This window comes from Apis florea, unplaced genomic scaffold (genome assembly GCF_048593485.1).
Source record: "Apis florea isolate Af1SG1 unplaced genomic scaffold, ASM4859348v1 contig_2748_pilon, whole genome shotgun sequence".
NCBI classification, from domain to species: domain Eukaryota; kingdom Metazoa; phylum Arthropoda; class Insecta; order Hymenoptera; family Apidae; genus Apis; species Apis florea.
Window position 1 is genome coordinate 533,690 of NW_028256636.1, and position 22,265 is coordinate 555,954.

The 22,265-nt window shown below is 31.9% G+C and overlaps 1 protein-coding gene across 1 annotated transcript in view; it reads left to right on the forward strand.

Annotated features, from left to right (window-relative positions):
• Positions 1–4,361: 4,361 nt before the first annotated feature.
• Positions 4,362–22,265, forward strand: part of LOC100866401 (uncharacterized) — a 60,609-nt gene continuing 42,705 nt past the window's right edge. Inside the window, exon 1 of the mRNA XM_086907130.1 lies at positions 4,362–5,152. Coding sequence (XP_086763256.1) covers positions 5,071–5,152 — 82 coding nt within the window. The 5' untranslated portion in view covers positions 4,362–5,070. The remainder of the gene's footprint in view (positions 5,153–22,265) is intronic.

A 22,265-nucleotide genomic window follows, 5' to 3' on the forward strand; every position in this document is an offset into this window, starting at 1 on the left:
AGGATTATAAATATGAAAAATGACATCTTCTAACATTAAAATAACACATCAATTAACAATTACATATGAGTAACGATACACAAATTACCCAATATTTTTAAAAATATGAAATGAACTTAAAGAAATGAAAATTAAAATTTGTTTCAGTTATTAGTTATTTTTTGTGCATTTTTATTCTTTAAATTCTGAGGAAATGAAAATTTACAATTTATGACAAAAATATAACTTTTCGGCATGATTGATATTTGAGAAATATGATTACTCCCCACTTGGAATGTCAAAAGAATTCTACTTCAAAAAATAACTATCCAAATAACTATCTCTAAGAAATTAAGATATAGCATATATAGCTACTGTGAAATGCTGTTATCTTGTATACATCAATCACGTCTCGATTCGACTAATACTGTATCTGGAATGCAGGTCACTCACCGGAACATGGCTCATCCATCCGGTCTTAATCACCTTAACTGTACGTGATATACTTGTTTTCTCTTAAACGATACAATCGTGATCATCCAGATTCCTTTAGGATCAATTTAAATCACACATGTTAAATCAATCAAATCGAAGGAAAACGACTATCGCGATAATTATCGATGCAGAGATAATTTATCTTTTTTTTTTTTTAATCTGAGAAAGCAACGTTCACGTTAATTATAATTCCTTTCTATTTGTTCTATTTTTAGAATTCAATGAATGAAATTATTTATTCTGCTGCGCTTCCGTTTGAATTTTTATATTTATAATTGAGCTTACACGTAATGGAATGTACACTATAATTGTTATTTTTAGATATGTTTATGATATAATAGGAATTTAAAGATCGTAATTACTCTATGTTCTATTTAAAATACATAAATATTGTAATTTGATATATTCGTAAAATGTTATTATAACATCTTATTTGAATTTTAATTAAAATACATTGTAATTAAATTCTGTTGAAAAATGGAATTAAGCTTTTCATATTTCAGACGGAGAATTTTATTCAATGTAAAAGAGGGTTGACATTAAAAATGTCAAAATAAAAATTTTGTAAAATTTTTAGGTTATAAAAATAGCGAAGAAGTCACGTTCACATTATGAACGCATTTCACGTCCCTGTTCTCGACGCTTCATCGGCTACACGTTTTCACTTTTGTGGCATCATGTTAGCTAGCAAAAAATTGCCGCGTCATTTATTAAAAAATCACTGGATTATCCATATAACGTTATATTAATTTCTTCAGTGTTTCTTTTTACGATATCCTCTTTAATAAAAAATTGGATAATTAAGTGGAGAAATCACAATATTGTTTAAAATATTCTATGATTTTGTGAAAAATGATTTTAAAAAATATTTTATTTTCAACGACGATAGTCATTAAATGATAAACACATGCATGTTAAAATTGAGATAAACGATATTTTAATAATAGTTGAGAAAATAACTATGTGTGTTTAGAATATAACTGATAAACTATCTATTAAATTGATGCACAGGAAATATCTGCCTCTCTTTGATGTTTGAACTTGATACCACTTATGTAGTATTACGGTCAATTATTATTAACTCTTTTAAGATGATTACTACGCACGTTTCGGATTAATGTCAAATCAACGTCAAGATGTATTAAAATCAAAGTCGAGATGTATTTCCGATGTATTATCGAGACCTTTGTATCATTCACAATTCAGAGAGTTCATAATTTGGATAAAGAAAATATTTTAAATTTCATGTAAATGTAAAAATACATTTTTTTATGATAAAAAAGAAAAAGGAATAATATAATTTCAAAGAAATAAGCAAAATCTACTTTTAACTATCATATTATGTGACAAATAAGTCAAATTGACTGGTTACAAATTTTTTTTGCAATACAATTATTGAGTTTTATTTAAAAGAAATATACTATATATTTAACTATTTTTATGATACCTAAATAATTTTATACACGAAGTTTAAAATCCTTAAAATATATCGAATACATTAATCGAAATAAAACACTGATATTTGACGAAAATAATAAACATAAAAATCATATAAATTTTTTCCTAATATTACCATAAACATCATCGTTTGATGGTTATTTAAATTCTTTCTTTATTTTAAATAAATATTGCAACAACTGTCTAAAATTTTTCAGTATATTTAAATATCTATTATTATTATTTTTAATGTTAAAATATAATAATCGGAGTGTTATACAGTTGTTATGATACTTTTTCAAATAATGGCTCGATAAAAATGAATAATAACGACGAAAATAAACTTAAATTAATAAAATGCTTCGTACAAGATGGAGAGAAATATGGTTGGTGTATGGATAAATCCAAGATAGAAACGTTCAATTGGCTGTACGAGATTTAAAAGTGGGCGAACCGTCGTCGTTACGAGCTGTCTTCGTGTAGAACGATGTGAATGATGTTAGATATCTAGCTAATCTTGTTCAATAAGAACGTTCTAATAGTGGCTCATATCATTTTGAAAATAACATTTAGAAGATCACATTTAGATGATTTTGTGCAGCCTCCACTTAAAATAATGGTACCATAATTTTTTTTCCAAATATTCTCGATTGATGTTGCAACGAAAGAAGAATCAATGAGCCAGATGATCCGTTTGATAAACTTTTTTCATAAACGTATAAATTGTTTCATCTTGTATCAATGTTAAATTAATTTGGTTAGTTCGTATTCAGCATAGAGATGAGATGGAAAAATATATTTCTGGTTTTCATGTTTCGTAAAAACAGGATTTCGTATATCAAGTAAATCATGTAAACTGTTTCAAGAGATGTTACACAAAAATATCACACAAATGTGGAGGGTTTTTTTTAGATGTAAAGAATCAAAAATGAATCTATCTTTCAAATTTGATTTCTTTCTTCCTTTTTTTTTTTTTTTTTTTGCAATCTTATGATCTTGAAACAAGTATGTGACATAGGTTGGGCACAACAAAATATTTCTATATGGTCTTGAGATTCGAGCAAAATTTGTGGTGTAATTTATATTATATGGATGTTGACTTCAACATAACAGTCTGTTCAGTCGAGAGGATGTAAATGTTTGGATGTTGATGAAGAGAGCATTTCGAGTGTCTGATAGAGGACATTTTGATGGTGTTAAATAATTGATGGCTTACAATAAAAGTAATTACCGTTATAATTATTTATGTATCATTTACTATTATTTCTTTGAAAAAGGTTATTAAAAATTTTAAAAAATTCATTGGAATCCATTTAATTAGATACTATTATATTTTCGCACGATAATTCACTGATCAATAATTAAATAATACTTAATTAATAATTAACAAATTATATTTATTTGTTTTAGAAACGCGAGAAAGAAGCCAAAATCCATCGATATCTCGTAATTCGTAATTCATTTATATTAAAATCTTTGCCAATTAACAAGTTATAATTGTATTATTGAATGCAAGAAGAGACTCACAGTCTGACAACGTCAGTTTCTTCTTCTTCAGAAAAATAAGATCTTCACTGGCAAGTTTAAGTTACAAAACACAACTTCATCAATTTTAAATCTACAACAATAAAATTTACAGAGTATCCGTAAAAAAAAAAAAAAAAACAAAAAGAATCTAATTAAACATTTTACTCGAAAAGGGGGTGTCTTTCTTGCACCCCAATTTGCACTTCTAACAACTTCTAACGTTACATCTAACAATCTCACTTGAATAATTTAGAAAAAAGAATACACAAAAAATAAAAAACTCGATCCTTCCATCTTACAAGGGACGATCATCATTCTCGCGTTGGATTTCTCTCGTCAAAGGGAAGCGGACCATGTTGTCCACTCCACGAACAATCGAAAGCAATCGATCAAAAGCTTGGCCAAAACTTGCCGCCGACCCAAGAATCATCCCTTCGAAATTAACCACCACCCTCCCCCTCTCCAACCATCCTCTCCAAGAAAGTCAACCATCGATGTACACGCGGAACGTGTGTACACACCCTCCCCCTCCCGTGTCCCATCCCGCGCGGGGATATCGATATTGAAACGCGAGAAGAAAAAAAAGCAGAAGGGGAGAAAAAAAAAAAAAGAAAAAGAAAAAAAAAAAAGGAAAAAAGATTCAATCAGTCGCGAAGTTTCATCGCCAATCAATCACCCCCCTCCCCTAGCCGAATGCTTCAGAAAGCTTTCCTCGCGCGCGCAGCCCGCACTGGCGCGGCTGATCGCGACGACGACGACGACGCTAAAATGGCCGAGGGGGGTGAAACGAGGAGGCGGGGAGGGGGAGGAGGGCGAAGGAGAGAACGAGGCGACAGGGTGCGTGGAGGGAGGGGGGGGGAGGGGAGAGGAGGGGGGAGGGGAGAGGAGCAAGCTTTCGGGTTGCATGACCGAGTCGACGCACTGGAAGCTTTCCGTGCTTGCGGCGGGAGCCTCAGTAGCCGTTTGTACGTCGACCGGAAGAGCTCCTCGCGTTTACCGTCGGTCCCGGAGACGCGCGGCGCGCCATCGTCGACCGAGTGATCGACGAATCGAATCTCTCGTCGCTTGGTCCCAATTTTTTTCGTTTCTCTCTCTCTCTCTCTCTCTCTCTTTCTTTTTCTTTCTTCTCTCTTTCTATCTCTCTCCTCTCTCTCTCTCTCTTCTCTCTTTCTGTTTCTTTCTTTCTCTCCCTCTCTCTTCTCTCCTCTTGGCTGGATCCTCGAGCCCGGTGACATTGTCGTTTTTCGAAACGGTGGAAAAGGTGTTGCAAGGGCGAGTTGCGAGTGTGGTGGATACTTTTTTTTTTTTTTTTTTTTTTTTTTTTCTCTCCAAAAAATAAGAAACGAATGAACGAACGGACAAACAGGAGGAACGGATTTTGTAAATCTTGGTGGAGAAGTGTGTGCGAACGTTTTTTTTTTTTTTTTTTTTTTCTTTCTCTTTCTCCTTCGGTCCCCTTTCACTCTTTTCGCCCTCCCCCCTCTTCTCGTCCGGTCGAAATGAATCGCCGTGAATAGGTGTGACACACCGCGGAGGGGGAGCAGAGGAAGTGTTAATATGAACACGGAGCAGTGAACCGTGAACCGCGTATGTGTGTATAAATTCCGGTTGCCGAGAATACGAGGAGACACGATGAGAAGTGACACAAGATATCGGGAAGCGCGATCTTCTCTTTTCGCGTCCCTTTTTGTCGTCCTCGCCGTTTTCGTGATCGGTAAGGAATCCCTCCCATTCTCCCCCCAGTGAGGAGTTACGGTTAACCCAGTGATCCATCGCGATATTTATCTTCCCCACTGCTTGGTTTCGATCGTTAAAAATGTGCGCGCTGCAACAACATCGATCGCAACGACGTTGCAATAACAAATGGATCTCGGATGTTCGATCTATAAATGAAACGCGGGTGGTGGAAGGAAAGGAAGGGATATCTCGAAGGGATGAGAAGTATTTAAATATTTGTTTTCGAAGATGCACGCGATGCATCGAGTGATCGTCCGAAAAAAAAAAACGATGAATTTTAAGTGCTCTTTTGGTGCTCCTTTTTATTTATTATCCGAATATTTGTTCGATCCTACGATGCTTTGATACTTATTTGCGATCTACGAATTATTCTTTAACTCAAGACGAACAACAGTGGATGTAGCCGTATGAAATTTCATATACGAGCGATCGACGGTTTCCGCGATCGATTTGAAATTGAGTCGCGCGTGTTACTGGATGTACATGCACTTTTACATTTTCATTCCTCCTATCCCTAGTGATAGTGATTCTCTCTTCGACATTCAGCTTTTTTCGATCAAATAATTTGTTTCCTAGAACAATCAGCATTTTTCGATATCCCAAGGGGGAGGAAAAGGTGAAATCGTTCGTATCGATATCTTGAAATGTACAAACCCTCGTTAATAAATAACCTCTTTTCCTTTGCCGAAATTAATCGAATTAGAAACGTTCAACCATCGTTAAGTGATCGAGTAAAAACAAGAAAAGAGGAAGAAGAAAAGAAAAAAGGAATACTTGCTTTAAATCGCGATAAATGTTTTAAAATTAAATTAATCATCGTTTGAAAAGTGATTAAACATCAAGGAAAAGGATGAAGTTTATTCGCAACAATATCTGTCAAACGCACGAATCTTTATCTTTATGAACAACATCTCCCGTTTATTTTGAAATATTTAATGCAAGAAGAGTATAAAAAACGATTTGAAAAAGGAAGACGCGTATACACTTTTAATGGAATCTACTCGATATCTTCAAATAAATAAATCCTCGCTAAATCCTTATTAAAATTGAAATTATTCGAATCGAATTATTAAATTTAATACAAACGCAACATAATTCCTTTCCAAAATCAAATTGAAAATAATAAATCAAAAAGAACGTCTGTCCACGAAGGAGGAGGTAAACGTAAAAACCGTATTTCCACCAACTTTCTCGTGACATCTATCCACAACACCTCCCCTCCATCTCATAAGAGATTTTTAAAGGTTCAATCAGTTTTCGTTGGCGCGCTTTTCCTAGCTGAAAGCGACGGCCTTTTTCCAAACCCATTCGTCTTCGTGAAAGTATTTGAAACTCGGTTTCGAGACTTGAGAAATCGCCCCCGGTGATTGTGCCACGTATCCGTGTTTTGACTTAAACCGCCGACCTAACTTTGTGGATAAAGTATCGTTGCAACGACGAGGAAAGAGAGATGTCGAGTGTACACACACACACACACACACGATCTTGGATTATTCGATTTTTCGGGGAGAGCTAGTGCACTTGCGGAGAATTTCAAACTACCTTTATTAGATACCTTTATTAGATGTCCGTGCTTCTCGTGAATCTTGCCGAGACATCCATTTGCGGAGACAGGAGAAGAAAGCCTTCCACGTCCGTTTCGACGGCACGTTACACGTTTTCCTTCTTTTGCGCGGGGCAAAACCACGGTCGAATAGGATTGCAACACTTTTTTCCCCGCTTGAAAATTTTTGATTTTCACGGGGAAGAAGAAGAAGAAGAAGAAGAAGAAGATGGAACTAGCTATCGTGCGCGTTACGTTTAGAAGAAGTTTTTGCGCGCGACGAAATGGTTTCACGGTTTCATCTCGCGTTAAATAATTGGTCCTCTACGTGCTTATTAGGGAGAGGTGGATAAAAATTGATATATACGCGGTAAAATTATGCGTATTTAGTAGATTTAAATAATCGTGTACGCTGTTTTCTAACTTGTTCTCGCGATTGAAATTTAATAATATTCCATTGTGCTTCTAAGATACGTTGTGGGTATATAGATAAAAATTGAAAATCACGGGTTTTATAGTGTATTATTTGTAATTCTAAGATGAAGGAAAACTTTGTTTGGATGAATGCTGATGTAAATGAAGAATTGATAATAATATCTTTGTTTTTCGCGTTGCTTGTAATCGTTCGGGTTTTAATTGGATTATTACACGTGTTTGCTTATGGAGCTGAAAATTTTTTATCCAATTTTCATAGAGACTTTACTCGAATCAAATAAAGCTGAAAAAATTCTTTCTACACGCGATTGAACGAAACGAATAATTAGAAATTTTCTATTTTATTTTTCACCCGTTATCCAATATAATTCATTCGTTTTTTTTAATCGAATATAAAATAGTGTTAAAAGGAAATGAGAAAGAAAAAGTCTTTCCTATACTCTATTAAACGAATATAAATATTAGCGTAATTAAGAAATTAAAGTGCAGATTGAGCGAATATATCTCGGAGAAACGAGCTTAAAAATGAAGGTTTTTAACTTGCGAACCGGTGCGATTGAACGTAAAAAACCAAAGTAGAAGAGAACCATCTCTTCAAAGTATCTACTAAATAATCTAAAAGAAACGATTCTCTCGAAACTTGTATAATTTCGCGATCCTTACGATTCAGACGATTCTTCCTCGAAAGCTTATCTTTAATTTTACTTATCCTCATCAACTTTTACCTTCAATTAATACAATTCAGAAGAGAATTTGCCGATCCAGGTGTAGTAAAATCTCTTTATCAATTTGGAATCAATTTACGATCGCGTCTAGACCCGGTTAAAAATTTGATTTCGCCAATAACTGATCTTTAGATCACTCCGGTTGCGGAATTCCACCCTTCGTATCGAGCACCGCGATGAAGCCATTAACTCGTTATTACAGCGCTAATATTGCCGCTCGAAATTGTTGTGGCAGGCGGCAATTAATATTGAAAGCGAATGAAGATTGTAATTACAGGATGTGAGGAAAAAAAGAAAAAAAAAAGTGAATAGAGAAAATGCACGTGTGCTTTTCAAGAATCGAGCGAATCGGTCCTGTTGGAAAATTATTTATAGGAAATACATTATGGACGATGAAGAGAGTCTCTTTTTCGATGTTACGTTTCTTGTGTACCCTCTCGATATATTATATATCGATGGATATCGCATTGGAAAAGTGTGTACACGATGATTTATATTTCGAGAATGACGGGGAGGGGGAGAAGAAAAACTTGACTTCCTCGTGGATATTTTTACCGAGTTAAAGGAAGAAAAGAAAAAGTGTTTCGTCGCATAATCATGTGAAAGATGGTTATGTGGTTGATATTATATAAGTGGTGCGCCGATACAACTGCAAAGAATTCATTCAAACTAGAAATTGGAAATATAAAAAGGAAATTAATTCTATTGGGGCTTCACAATTTTTAATGAAATCGTGTGGTGTTTTGCATTTCGTATTCGCGTACGTCGAAAAAAGAATTTCCATTTATATTATTGGAACTATTTTATCTCAGTGATAATTATGGATGAATTAACGGAATTTCTTTTAGATTAGTGATATTAAACGGTTTTTATTAAATCAATTCAACAAGTTACTTGAGAACTGTATACTCTATACTTTTATATTATTAATTTTTAAATGAACTCGAACTTGAATTTATTGAAATGGCAGTCGTAAAAAATAAAAGTATTATTTTATATTTTACATATCCTTTTTATTTCTTTATTTTTAAATTTTGATGTTTAAACGCGGTATTATAACATCCCTTTACACAAACCAAGATAGAATCTAAACTTTAATATATTTATAAAAATTCTGCATTTGTGTCTTTACGATAAAAGCTCAAATTTTTGGAATTCGAATATTTAAATAAAATAAGTAAATATTAAATATAATTATTTATATAAATGTGAATAGTGAAACAGACAGTTATTAATTTAATACATAATTACATATATCGTATTTACTAGTAACAATAATATTTATAAAAATATTTATTCAGTATAAATTTTTCCTTATTACTTTAACAAATAAAACAATTTTAATGTAATGAATACATTAAATAATAATGATGACTTATTAACAATTCAAATATACAAATATATGTTAAAGCAATAAGAAAAAATTTATATTGAATATATTTTTATAAATATCATTATATCTAATATATTGATGTAATACGATATGTGTAATTACGTATTAAATTAATAGTTGTCTATTTCACATTTATGTAAATAATTATGTATTTTCTCATTAAGAAATTCAAATGTTTATTATTCGTCATGAACAATTTTCCAATTTTCGAGCAACTTTTCAATCCTATTTTGCGAAAAATGATTTATCTTTTTAATTTAAAAATGAGAAAGCTTGCATTTTCGAAAATATTGCAACAAACAGAATCGTTGGTAATTCATTAATGCTGCGTCAGAAAAAATTTGATGGATACGTTACATTCATACTAATTGAATTGTTTTTATTTCATTTTTTAATTTTATTTTATTTTTTAATTCTTTACACTGAACATCGTTTTTTCCAATAATAATCAAATATAGCGAACTAAAATTCCTTTATATTAATTTATTAAGTATATTTATTCATTTGACTTATTTGATTCTTTATTGTAAATTTTTGCTGAATAATTCGATCTCAATTTGATCTTGAAACACATTGACACAATAAATAATTCTTCGCACAACTGAAACTGAAATTCTAAAATGACGTTATACACTATTTGAAGTATGATCTAATAATAAACTGCTATTATATATTATATCACAATTATATCATTCATAATAAATATTTATTAAATAGATCGCATTAACTTAATTCGAATTTTATTTATATTAATCAAACGATTTAAAAATTCCAAAAAAATTCATTTCTAAAATTAATTTTACCTCAACTTCAATCAATCAATTCTCCATCGATCGCAAATAGAAATCGTCATATAGAAAATCATGCATAAGTAAAAAGTTACGAATACTTTCCGGCTTAAACGACAAAATTATTTACATTAAAGGATGCAATTAACACAACTTGACAACCTCGACTCAAACGTGTTGATAGAAGAAGATCAAAGAAGTGTTCCTTACCAAAGCAAAGAGGTTCACAGCTTTCGTTTCGAAGGAAATGCAATCAACTTTTTCGATAAGACGAATAAAAAAAAAGAAAGATTACACGCCAATCAATCAGCAACAATGAGAGAAATAGGTTTTTTTTTTATTTCTATCCCAGAGCAATCGTCGGATGACAGGACGAGTCAATGCATACATCCTGATATGGGGAAGGGAAATAAAGTAAAATAACGCGGACAAGCGTGAAGTTGAATTCTTCCAAGAGTTCATAAAAGTTCGAAAGATCTATATAAATCGTGGATCTATTTATAAACTAATATCGCAAATTTTTGAAAAATTTATTCGTCGAACAGTTTTATCGAATTCGAAATTTTAATAAGAAAAATTGCTGAGTTCCGCGAGAAAGGAAAGGAGAGAACAAAAGTAGAATCGTTTGCAATGTGTGAATATTAAAATTGGAATTTTATTTATATATAGAATAATAATAAAATGTATATTTTTCGAAAAAAAATATTTTTTATTTGGGACAAAAAAGTATACCGTCGGATGTAGAATAAGAAGATAGATGTAAAAGTTTAATTATTGTTATATATTGTATGGAAAGGAAACAATTGAAATTTTTATAATTAATATTTTCGAAATTGAATTTTTATGAAGTAAAAATAGTTAGAAATATCTATCTATAACGACTCTTTGTAAAGTGTCGAGTGATAATTAATGCACATAAAATATCATTTTCTTAAACATAATAAATTGAATTAAAATAATTTTTCGTTAACAATTTAATAGTTTTATTTTAAATTTATAAAAATTGCCAGTTTTAGAATTGTTTATTCATTTGAAGTTTTCTTTAAATCAAGTTATTAATTTGATACACGATCATTTTTCACTTATTTGAATGATTTTTGTTACAATTATTACTTTTGATTTGATACTTTTTATTTTAAACTTATAACAAAGAAATCACGAACATTATGATTTTTCATTAAAAATCCAAGAAGAAGTTTGATACTCTTATTATAAATTTTCTCTTCTTCTTCGTGGTTAATTAATAATAATAAAATTTTGAAACTTTTAAAAAATTCTATCTCATAACACCTCGATTTGTTACGATTACAAATTTTCACACATTTATTTCAAGAAATCACTTAACATTTTTGCAATGATTGACATTTTCAGAACAAATTGGATGAGAATATTTAGAATTCATTTACGAATTGTAATAATTACAGCGCGAACTAAAGTGATCCCAACGTTGATGGGAAAAGTGTTTCAACTAGAGAAAAAGAAGTGATTAGGTCAAGCAATAGAATTTGAGGATAAGACATTACGAACTTCAATCGAAGTAGAAGCAATTTAATCTCAGAAATAGCGGAAAGACTGAATTCCGTCTACATTATGGTAATACTGTATGTAGACACTTAGCAAAGATTGGAAAGTATCGAGACTTGGGAAATGGATTCTTCGTGTACTGTCTGTGGCTAACTGCTTTTCAAGTACTAGCATTTGTACTTCATTATGAGACCAAGCTCATTCATTTATTTCCTCGCTGTGAAGCGAAATACAGCTTCACATGTAGATATCATGAAATCTTAATAAGAGAATGAAAATCATATTAAATTATTTATACATTGAAGTAGAACGTGATTTAATATAAATTTTGTTTAACGAAGAAGTTCATTATAAAAGAATAATATTTAAAACCAAATACTCGTAATGCATAATTTCATCATACTTTTAACACACTTTTAGAAGAAATATTAATATCTTGTATTTTCCAGATTTCTTTTATTAAATACTTCAATATTTTATTGATACAAATGATTCAATGTGATATCCCAATGCTATTCGTCGAATATCTACTATTAATTATTACAAGCAAGATTTATAAAAAAACATTAGGATTCAGTAAAATGTCAAGCAATAAACAGCAACAATGACTGAGAACATAAATTTTAATTTTAAAAAATTAACAACGAATCAAAAAAAAAAAGAAAAAAAGAGAAACGAAATTAATCGATCAATTCCACCAATATTTCTTACAACGCTAATAACTCTGTGTGCTCGATACAAGGAAATCGATCGATAATTGGAAAAAAAAGAAACTGTTTCGTTTCTCGCTGAACGGAAACAGTTCGAAAAGGAAGAAAGAGAGAAAGAAAGGAGAAGGAAATTCGATATTTCGTGGAACCGGATTAAAAGAGGGAGGGAAAATTCCGCGTAGGAGGCGGTGTAAAGGAAAGATTGTATCGCGGTACACGTTAATTGCCAATCGAATCGAGTTTTCACCGTGGAAGTTAGCTTTAGTTGGATTTACACGCCGGCATAATTAAAGTGTCACGCGACGAGCAACGTTGATAGCGCGTAAAAGTAAGAAGGCCAAAGTAACGGGTGCTCGCCTTTGTTCTTTGACGCCGAGCCAGGGCTTACTTGTGAGAAATTAAGCAATTAAGCCGGCGTATTTTACTACCGGAGATCCGAGTCCCAGCCGTGAGCGAGGAGTCTTCCGATCTGAAGGAGAGTCGGTTGCCTTTGCCACGACCGTGAGTTCCCCCGTGAAGGAGCGAGGCTTTATTAAGATATCAGCGAAGATGCGACCTGGCCGAGCGGATCACAGCAAAAGATACGGAAGCGGGAAGATAGATGTAAAAGGGGGGGAGGGGAGAGAAAGAAAAAAGAGGATGGGAGGAAACTTATGGAATAAGTTATTCGTAATTAAATTTTGCCACCTTCGTCGAGAGTTTGAAGCAATTTATTAATGAGTTTAGTAATTTCTTCTATCCAACTATCGAGCTCAACTCGTTAAACAATAATATCGAAGATATTTGTTCGTCGGTGTGGAAACTTGAATTAACGCGTGTGTTTGAATGTTAGCAATTATTGAGAGAAAAGATATATACGATGGAAGTAGGACGCTGACAACGAGGATAATTTAAGTGGTGATTATTTTTGTTTCTTACGAAAGGTACGAAATTTTATCATAACGTATTTTTATAATAAATAACGTTATCTTCGGCTAAGGTGGCGAACGGATATATGGAGTGAAACGGTTGTGTTGATTTAATGTTAGCACGTTAACACAAGCTAATCTTTTTCTACTTGGTAGAAGATTCGTATCACTATTAGTTTAAGAACACTTGAAGTATTCAATTCTTCAAAACAAGAGTATCTATATACATACAGTACATATGATAAATCAAATATTATTCTAAAAATTTTTTTGAAATAGAATTATTTGATAAAGAAGATATTAATCACTAACAATTGAAATTAATGAAAATCATTGAAATGGTTCTTATTTTAAATTCCTGATTAATAATATTTAATTCAGGGAAACAAATTGTATCTTCTAATGCATTTCTCTTACGAGACTTATTCGTTCATTCGAAAGAATTTCTCTCCCAATTAGTTACCGCGCACACATTGAATTATTTAAAAAAAAAACAATTCCATTACAATATCGTCCAGAATAATTACAACAGTTTCTATTCCATTCGACAAAAACCGCGATCTAGAATAATCTAAATGTTTCCATTCTTTCGTCAAATATAATCTTAATCTATCGAATGAAAGAGAAAAAAGAAAAAGGAACTTAGTCTTTAGTTGCATCCTCTTCCCCTTAGATTAAAATGAATTTGGACTCGTGCCTGGGAAAACAAGTAGCTCAGTGAATCGCGCAAGTAACATTCGGAGGCTTTCCGTCTATATAAAGGCTAATCTTACTAGTAATTCTGGAAAATCCTATTAACCTAATTACATAACTTGCTTAATAGGGTGTATCTCAAGCTTCCTGTGAAGAATGCGCACCTGTGCCTGTAATTCGTAGCAATGCGCGAATCGATACCGCGGTTCGACGTTTTACCATCAATAGCCTGATTTGTTGCTTGCGAAACCTATCCCCATTTCCTCTGGTCACGAACGAGGATACATCCCATCCCATGTATCTGACAGGCGAGACGGTTCAGTTCACTTATATTCGAAGGGAAATTCCTCATCTTCCAAGGATGAGAATCGCCTTTTGTGCGATATATAATCTTTTTTTTTTTTTTTTCCTCCGCGCGAAAGTCTATTGAACGGTGAAAACTGCGGTGATCGATGAGCAATGCGATGGAAAATTCGTTTTCTGAGTTTGTGCGTGTATAAAAGGGTGTTCGAGATTTTTTTTTCTTTCGATTAAACTCTGATTATTCTTAAGTGAACTTTCGTCTCGAACGAACGAATGTTTTCGTATAATAATTTTCTCCGATGGTTTGAAGATTAATTTAGATATTTTATTGAAATGAAATTGGAAAGAAAATTGTACGTAGATTTTTATCTACGTGGAGATAAAGATTATAAAAATCTAATGAAAAATGTGTCGATCAACGAATAAGTGTAAAATTTTCGTCTGAATTCAAATACTCGGGATATTCAAAGTTTGTTTTAATTAAATTTTTTTTCGTGTGCACCTATGTTTTGTTTGGAACGCCTTCGTATAAAAATACATATTTATCGTCAACAAGTTTATATTGAATAAACATGTGTTCCTTTTTAATTTATTGGAAAATATTGTTCATGGATAAAATTTGAAATATATTTAGAATTTCTCACATTAATATTTATTAATATTTGGCATTCCATTATACGAAAATATAAAATACTATAGTTTGAAAATTTCTTCGAAATAATTATTTTTTAAACAAGAGAACGTCACGTTGAAATTATTTTAACTATTTCGATGAAATTATTAAATGAAAAAATTTGTTGAGGTGTACACATTTCTACTCAAAAAATTTTATCCATTTATTGCAAAAGAGGAGAATAATTTATACAAATTATTATATATCATACTGTAATTGAAATAACAATAATTTATATGCGTAAAATTTTTGCTGAAATATTTAAATACAGAAAAATTAAATTGTTCAAAAAAAAAAAATTAATTAATAACGAGAAATATGTATAAGATTAAAATTACAAAAAGCTTGTAATTTTGTTACAACAATTTCTCACGTTTCGAATTTATCAACCGATATTATCATTTATAGATAAAGATAGAATTTATAGATTATAGAATTGTGCATTTTCTCATAAAATTACGCGATGTTTGTGTTTGTCTCGATTCATCGCGGACGAAGTGCGAGTGCGATAAGAGTGTGTTCCTCCGTAAAATTATACCCTCCCCCGCCTTCATTATACGGGAATAATGTTGACGGAAGGAAGAGAATAACGAAGAAAGTTACCGTTTGTATTAAACTTTTGATAAAATGCCTCACGATGGTACTTCCGGAACTGAGACAAGCGATTCGCCCTATCAAACTGGATCCTCCAACCTTGCAAACGAATCGTTAAGAACGGTGTTGTTTTTACATCGTAAATTCAATTGTCTTTTCACAAGGGCATTGCCAAACCATCCTCTCAGAATAAATGGAATTAAGATAAAACTCTAATAATTTTCCACGTCTGAAGTTGGAATTAAATACAACTCATTCGATATAAGTAATTGCGAAAAGAAATTAAATGTCATTCTTCTTAATGTTGTGAGAAAATTATTTGGTAAATATAAATTTTGAACGATTTGATTTTAGCAATAATATTAAGCGATAATATTAAGAGTGTTTTACCAAGTGTTTGATGAATATTTGTGAATATAATTTGCAAATATAAAAACTTTAAATAATTTCTCGAACATTTAATTATATAATCTAAAGATAAATATTTAATTTCACAATTTCTTCACAATTTCCTGCACGAATGAGCAAACTCAATATTCAAATCACTATTTCGCAAATTTTCTTATAATTTTTATCTTCATTTCATCTTTATTTTCGAAAAACATTTATTGTTCCGTTATTTCCTTATTTTCAATATATTCAAAGAGGAAACAAATTCGCGAACGATTAGTTTCTTAACTCTTAATAATTTCGATAAATATATTCCACTCGATAGAGATGGGCAAGAATAATGCGGAATGATCTATACGCTAAAGTTAATTTATCCAAATATCGATAATACGAATCCGAAAGATCGAATACGACCTCTCGTCACTTTGTATCCCAACAAGGATTTTCTGAATAAATATCAAAGTAGATCCTGGAAAACCGATAAGTAGTTGGGATAGAGAAGACCAGCCCGGCATGACACAGTTACCGCATAGAAAAGTGGATACCGAGTCACTTCTCTATTCACATGATAAAGAAAAAGTTGCGAGGGTGGTTCGAGTTGACAAGGTGTGTCATAAACCCTTCCGATAAGCCGTTGCTGATTCTTGAGAAACTTGGAAGGGCCACATTCGAAGGGGAATCTTTCAGGATTATCATTACATCCATCTGAAATCCTTTTCCTCCAAACGGCGATATCGCTCTCCGCTGTGCAAGAGTGAAGGAGCGAGGAGGGGAAGAGTCGAGAAATATAGAGAACGAAATGAAAACCGGCCGTCTGAATAATCCATTTCAATTTGCAGTAAACTACTTGCGAGGGGACGGATCGAAGAAATCGCGGCGTACGAGGAAGGGACGAACGAGTGAGAAGGAAGAAGCAAAAGATTTAGAAGAACAGTTTGGTGCGTAGATCAAAAGGAGGGAACGCGAGTAAATTTATAGGCCGTGCGTCGAGTTCGAGTAGGTTTGTTCGTGACATTTTGGCGTTTCACCTAACTGATGCAAGGAACCGTGTTGAGACTGTTGCGTGAAAAGTGACGTTACATTATCGTTGTGTAAGCCGTGATGGAACAAATAACGTCGTAATAAAAACACGATGATCGCGGTATGATTACTGGAGAATTAATATATATATATTGATCGATATTTTAATATGGAGACGTTTTTAACGGTCTATTTAATTATTAATTCTTAACATTGAAAACTGTGAACCTGGAAGGAAGAAAGTTGGCAAGTGTTTAGAAAGTGTTAAATAAATGAGTAAATAAATAAAAATAAACAGTGGGAAAGTGATTGTTTTAAATATGGAATAGAAATAAGTGAAATTAAACAACAGTGAAAATATATTGAACATTGTTAAGGAACGAGGAATGAAAGAAAAACGGACGGAGTGAAAAAAGAAAAATATTTAATATTACATATTATTAATCGTTTTAAAATATGTTTTAATAACATGACGATAATACAAATTATTTAACGTGAAATTGATATATCTGCGCGGAGATAATATTTTTAACAAACATGTACACATTTCGATTGTTTTATTTCGAATAGAATAAGAATATATATATATGTATATTCATTAATACAACTAATACATCGGAAATAATACATGTTCGTATAATAAGCAAACAATGGAACGGATATATCGGAATAACGGCAATCCTTAATCGATTACGTTCATGAATAAAACGAGCAACATTCGAAATTAAATGAGAAAGCCTTATGTAAAATTTATATGTGACGAATTATTCGCTTATTTGATTATACGAAAGGATGTTCCGTATTACGGGACAATCTTCGTCCAGGAAGGATGGAGGGAAGTGTCATGTGTGGAAGGGTATAGAATACGAATACACAGTACTTGTCGTACACAAGCTGAAGCTGTTTGTCTTCGAGGAAGAAGAAAAAGGCGAAAAGGAAACGACCATTCTTCAGAAGTTCTTCCTGCTGTCTGGTTTTCCTGGATCTCCAACCTATCACAGCTTTTTTCCCCACTTATCAACTTGCATGAAAGGAACTTGTTTAGAATTAATCAACGAAAAGGAGAAATATTTCAATTATGTTTCACATTCTGCCAATATTTTTTATATAGTGAATTTCACTTTATCATTTTTCTACATTTCTTTTCATTTGAAAGATCGAGTGTTTATTTTTTTTTTTTTTTACAATTACTACTAGTTTTATAAAAATTATTTTTGCATTATTTTTATGAAATATATAATGAATTCAAGATGTCAAATCACAAAAAGAAGCAAGAAACGTATCATTTGAATAAAAGTTGAAGCGTATTTCATAGAATTCAATTGAAAAAAAGAAAATTAGGTCACCTGATAATAAAAGAAGAAAAATACGATTCAAAATTTGCTAAATTAATTTCACACTTATTTACTTACTCGAATAAACACGAATATAAAATAATCATCATATATAAAAAGATCCAAGAAAACCATACATAGATATCGATTTTATTAAACGTAATTAAAATTTCGATCAATTTCCAAAAAACAACATCTACATTCTGAAAAATAAGATCTCTATTCGGCAGAGAACTGATCGAACGAACTTTCCACAGGAAGTGAGAATAATCCTCGGTTCCTGATAAAAATTTGAAATTTCTATTCATACCTGTGCACGCAAAATCATCGGGCGCATTGATATCGGTATCATTGTATCGAGTCAATGGGCTATCCATCTGGTGCGCAGTTATCAATTTGCTAAATTGCAAATCGATACGTCGAATTCCATGCTTGGTAATATACCTGACCACGATAGCCGTCGGATACGTAATGATCCTTAAGGTATAGTCGATATTGACCCGGCGGGCGTCGCGACGTCTCGACAGTAACCGAGATTACGACTCCTGCGCCACGTTACATCTTTAAAACCTTTGGAAAATATATTTTTGAATGGGTATGGCGAGCCTGGCCCCCGGTGGTGGTTCGTAAAATTGGATTTTACACTTTATAGAATGTAAATTACCGCGGCCCTGCTTCGAATGGCGAGATTCACTGTCGCATAAAGTTAAGTCTCTTGGAAGAGGTATGGAGGGGGGAAGGATACGAAGGAAGCCGCAATGCTAACAAATATTTCAACGCGAAGTACATTGAAAAGAGAAGGGGATAAAATCTTTTGGGATCTATTGTTCGTTGTTTCCAAAAACACGTCGCGCTTTAATATATTATGCGAAGATCGAATTTTGATTAAAATAATTTTATATAATGTTATACTCTTTTAGATCGAAGTGTGACGAACGAATGTATTTTGTTGAATATAAAAAAAAATGTGGTGATAATATTTTATTAACATAATACCGCGATATTAATAATTACGATATATGGATATAAAAAGTAAAAAATATAAAAAATACTTGTTTTATTCTACTTCTTCAAATATGAATAATACGTTATTTGGTTTCTTTTATCGATTAAAAATTAACTTATATTATTCGTTCAATATAAGTAAAACGATATTTTTATTTCTTTTTCAAAATTTCTTTTTAATTAACGTGTCTTGTAAATTTTTTTCTCGATCTTGTATTCATACCTATTTAAAAATTAATTCTCAGAATGAATAATACGTATTAGAATCAAAACGAGAAATTAATGCACTTAATGGAATAATGAATTTTTCAAAGTTAATATCTAATTTAACTGATAAAACTAATTTAACAAGTGATATTATCTTTTAATTTTATCAAAGATTTTTCTTCGCACCTTAATTTTGTCTTCATTCTGTTTTCAATTTTAAACAAGCTTTAAAGCTAATTAACCTTATTATCCACAGTATTATATGGAATACAATATTAATTAATCTACATCTCACAAAAATTATACCTCTGAATATCCGAACACTCGACAAGTCTTTGTTAATTAAACGCTGAAATATTATTTAAATCATATACTATCTATGTATTATATGTATATTATTTAATTATGGTTATTAATTAGGGTAGAAAGCATGCCTTTTATTATCGATTATCAATAAATATATAACCAATTATTATTAATAATAAATTCATAATTATTATGCACAATAATGGATAAATAAAGCATTAACTAGTAATAATTTTCAATGATGTATATATTGATTTAAAAAAGATTGAATTAACGATTAAATTATACCATACTTTATATATTTTACTAATCAATATCATATTTATTTTTTATGCATAAATATATAAAATACGTAATCGAAGAATTGTAACAAATTTTTACTATCGATTTTGATATAAAAGTCATCAATTCGAATATTAAAAAAAATTTAATCACACATTTTCTCTTTACAATCTTCTCGCGCGAAGAAATCAATCGTCCTCCATAATTTAATTAAAAAAAAAAAAAAAAAAAAAAAAGGAACGAACTCAGTATCTTAATTAATTTCTGAGAATGAACAGCTTGCAACACACTTTACACGAGTCATACGTTGTATAATAATAAAAACAAGATCATAAATAACGACGCACAATTACGAGATAAAATCAGAATAAATTACCATTCCATCAAATTTAATTAATTCCTAATTCCAACAAATTTCGCGCGGGCAATAGTTAATTAATCAACGATTAATCCCATGGTATTAATCACACGATTAATCCTCGATACGCTGGACGATTTTCTTCAGCTCGTAAAAGTCAATTGGGCGGGATGATAAATTTGAGGGCGGCGATATTTATTGCTGGTTAAACGTACTTTTTCCATCTTTTTCGTACGTGCCCGTTGAATGAAGTCAATGGGGCGAAAAACTTATCGATTTGCCGGACCGAGCGAAGAAGGAGTGTAACAATAGTTCGACGAATACAAATGTCTCTCCACGGTTTTAATAGAGACACCGCGGATGAACTCTCCATGGATTCGTAATTTCGCTTAATCCAACATGGACGAGGAAGAAAGGTGCCCTCCCCCCGTATAAATTCGCGTTTAGAACAATCGGCCGTAATCGGAGCTAATATCTCGCTTCGATGGAAATATCCACCTGTCACTGTGGACCAGCGGTGCCAAATTACAAATCGATATTCGTCCCCGCGATTCTAACCTTCTACGTAACATCTTGAAGGATTGACGCGGATTCGGAGGAGAGGAAAATTCATCACCGCGGAGCCAACCGCGTTCATCAATCAAAATTATTTTGAATTCCATTAGGCGGAAAACGTGGTAATTAATTTCCTCGAGATTCGATATTTTCGTCTAATTACTCGGTTGCTCGCGTGAAACGGTACGGAACGAGGGTAAATAGTAAAGATTTATATATATATATATACTTTGTAGAGAAGTTAATCGTTTCGCCGTTCATTTCGGAAGAAAATCTGCACGGGCAAAAATGTCGAGAATAATTTTAATAAGTTTATATCTTAAATTTTATTTATGTAATGCTATTATAATTTAATTGATATTTATTGGCTTACTCGGAGAATATCTGATAAAAAAGTATCCGAAAATATTGATTCCATTAGACAGAAAATACGGTAATAAATTTCCAAGATTAAATTTACTTATTCATACGAAACGAGTGAAATTAGCAAAGATTTATATACCTCACGGCACAGTTAATCCCTTCGTGATTTATTCCAAGATATAGACTCTGGTGTAAGAATCATTCTAATAATTTATCTTAAATTTTATCATAAATTTCTTTTATATACAAATTAATTATCTATATTTTCAATGTAATAGTTATATTTTAACTCGTTTGAAAACTTGTACATTGATCTTTCCTATGTAAAAATTTCTCTTCACTTACACTTTTCTTAAATTACATTTATATTTACTTGTTCCACTTTCCCGACAATGACTCCTTTAATTAACATTTTTCGCAACGTCACGTATGCGCATACATGAATAATTATAAGTTATTTCCTCCGTTGAATTCTTTCTTCTTTTAATTAGACACCGATCAGAATAGCTCGTCCCAATTGCAATTTATATAATATCGTGAGTTGATCGAAACCGGTCGTTGAACGTTGAACGTTGAACCACATTTCATCATCATGGTTCAAGATATCCCTTATTTCATAGAATAATTTCAGGATAACCTTCCATGGCAGAGGCGTTCAAGATTGAAATTACAGCCATTCGTATCCATCAAACGTCAAGGAAACGTAACATTTCCTGTGCAAAGTCGATTTATCTTTTCGATAGGGTTAAAAAAAAATGAAACGTTTTCGAGAGCGGGATCCTTGGTTCAAATTTTAAAGCGTAGATAAGGATAGTAAATTTCTTGTCGGATCTATACGCGTATCCTTAAATATCGTTGATCTAAATACGCTTTGATATTGTAAATCGAGTTGGGAATAAGAGATATTACGATGCTGCGATTAATTAATTTAGTTTTTTAATTATAAAAAGAAAGAAATTTTTATACGTTTTATTCTTTCTT